The sequence below is a fragment of the Oratosquilla oratoria genome, chromosome 35 (assembly GCF_046742065.1).
Source record: "Oratosquilla oratoria isolate Oo_2021 chromosome 35, ASM4674206v1, whole genome shotgun sequence".
NCBI lineage: Eukaryota > Metazoa > Arthropoda > Malacostraca > Stomatopoda > Squillidae > Oratosquilla > Oratosquilla oratoria.
The window spans coordinates 12,208,664-12,211,163 of record NC_134811.1 but is presented as its reverse complement, the minus strand read 5'-3'; the positions used below and the strand labels follow the sequence as shown (position 1 = coordinate 12,211,163).

The following is a 2,500-nucleotide window of genomic DNA, read 5'->3' as shown; positions in this document are numbered from 1 at the left end:
TTATAAAGAATGTGAGCACCTAGCGGTAGTAGCCTCTTAGGGAAAGAAGGTACATCTTATGTATGGAAAATGTGACCGTCCTGATTATGTGTCATCACCGCTAGGAGACACTGGTATACTGCACCTCTGATATTTGCCGTTGCATAGAATTGTTGCTAAGCCATGAATGTGCGATTTGAACTATTTCCCTTTCGCACTGCCCAGGAATCGAACCCGGGCCTCCCTCATTTAAGGCAAGAACGCTACCCTCTGCTCCACGATTTTTCTTGGTGCAATTTAAAGATATTATATTGGTTTACTACAGACGATTCCATTCAGCCTGAGGAGAAGCGTCATAGTAACGTCATAGTGACGTCATAGTTACGTCATAAACACTGACGCACTGTACAGACTTGGATGTTACCGTAGGAAAGAGGTCAAACAAAACTCAAAAGACAGAAGAAATAACACAAATCTGCGATCCTTTATGGTAATCGGAAATACAATTCAAAGCAGTTTCTAGGGTTTGTCTTGGAGCCCCGATTTGTAGTGCAGAAACCCTATCTTGTTAGAAGCATTTGTTTAAAAGAATGAATTTCACATATTTAAAGACTTTATCCTGGTTAATGCTGAAGATACTTATTCAGCTTAGCGTCATCACTGGGCATTAAAGATTTGAAAAAGGGACCCATATTCCATTAAGTACAAAGACAAAATGTTAAGATTTTTTTTTTTTTTTTTTTTTTTTTTTTTTTTTTTTTTTTTTTTTTTTTTTTTTTTTTTTTTTTTTTTTTTTTTTTTTTTTTTTTTTTTAAGCCAAGCAACTTTACTCAGTTTCGGGATTAAAGTACAAAAAGTGGGTCTTGACAAATCTCCTCGGTTGGAAAAAGTTGTCTCGACCTTGGAGCGCTTATTGGTTGAAGGAGGAAATTTCATCGTCCAGACTCACCCTTGACTCCTGAAGACCTGCAGGTCGGCGTGAGGACAAGAAGCCCCACTCCCACAACTGTCACCAACATCTCCAACACAGTCCGAGCATGTATCGTCACCATCGCTGTGAAGGAGAAGAAAAAGAAAATTTTAGAAAAAACAAAATAATAATAAAGCACCATAAACTACAAACCAATATCTGGCTCACGCCAGATTACTTTATTCATTTAATGGATGGCTTTGCGCTGGAAAAGAAGTGGATTAAATTCTGATTAATTCTTTCACTCAGATAACAAAGTTAACAATTATTTCAAATGCGAAAAGTTCGACTCTGTAAAGAAGAGGACTAAGGTCGTCAAAAATTGATACTGTGATGGGTTCTCCTCCCCGTCTCCCGTCTGCAAAGCACATCAACAACTCATTCCTACATAAAGGTGCACCCCTACCTATACCTGGCAAACTTCCTTAACTCACCACCACAATTTCATATGAGGAAACCTGACGCTGAATGAATTATTTACGTGAGGAGCACATTGGGGAAAACGAATGTGGAGGAGCGATTCAAAGTTGCATAAATCTCGTTGTCAACAGTTCCAGCGACGCGGCTGGATGTGTCACAAAACGCGAAGAACGCAGAGACAGGGAATGTCAACACCATGCCTCTCCTTCAGAACCTCGCGAGCTCAAGGGGGTGGTGTGCAGTTGTCCTCATCATTTATATCAAGATTTGCGCTCAGTCAACATGCCGTATGAAATGAAAAAGAGACTAAAAACGAATTCTAGTAAAGGGCGAACTCTCCTAGAGAGTACTTTTCCCTTTTTTTGTAGTTATGACAAAGTAAAAACAAAGATTTTTTTCTTTCTTTCTTTTTTTTTTTTTTTTTTTTTGTCTGCCTGGTACAAGATAAAATGTCTATTTTGGCGCATAAGGAACCTAAAATATGCAATTTTTTCCCTTTATTTTTCAATGTACCCCAATGACTTCATTGTCTCTTTACGGACCTTTAATTAGAACCTTCGACAATAAATTTTAATTGAGTGTAATTTTGTGTGATGTATGAGAGCAAATGAGGTCAGACTACTAAGTAATATTTACTTAGGCTCCCCATGCACATAGAGCATAGGTGACGGCTTCGGCCGCAGCAAAACTCCCCCAGGATTAAAAGCCTGGTGCATCAAAATTTCCAAGAGAAATTGACTCGCCATTGTACATATCTCTTAGAGTGTCCATCGTTGGATTTCAACCTCAGGCGCGAAGCTTGGGATAGATTACTTCAAGAAATCCCACAAGGGGAAACCACAAGATCCTCTCGCGTGGCAAGTACCCCCCCCCTCCCCGAGGGGATCCTGAATCCGCAACAGAAACCAAACGAACAACCCACGATAGTCAACCCCATGGCAGCGCATAGCCTCACCTACCCTTCTCCCCGAGAATCATCCCTGGCAAGCTTCCAGACAGATTCCTGATCCATCCCCACCATCTCTCATCAGATAAAATGTATTTGGCGTGGCCACGAACTACGTGAGCACCCCACGGCTCCGTCCTCGCTGGGTCATCTCTCTCAGAGATGACCCTATGAGCAGGGTCATC

At 41.0% G+C, this 2,500-nt stretch overlaps 1 protein-coding gene across 1 annotated transcript in view; it reads right to left on the bottom strand.

Moving 5' to 3' along the window:
* The window catches only part of LOC143018542 (fibroblast growth factor receptor-like 1), a 307,326-nt gene that overhangs the window by 88,310 nt on the left and 216,516 nt on the right, over positions 1–2,500 (bottom strand). Inside the window, exon 2 of the mRNA XM_076173981.1 lies at positions 929–1,033. Coding sequence (XP_076030096.1) covers positions 929–1,031 — 103 coding nt within the window. The 5' untranslated portion in view covers positions 1,032–1,033. The remainder of the gene's footprint in view (positions 1–928; positions 1,034–2,500) is intronic.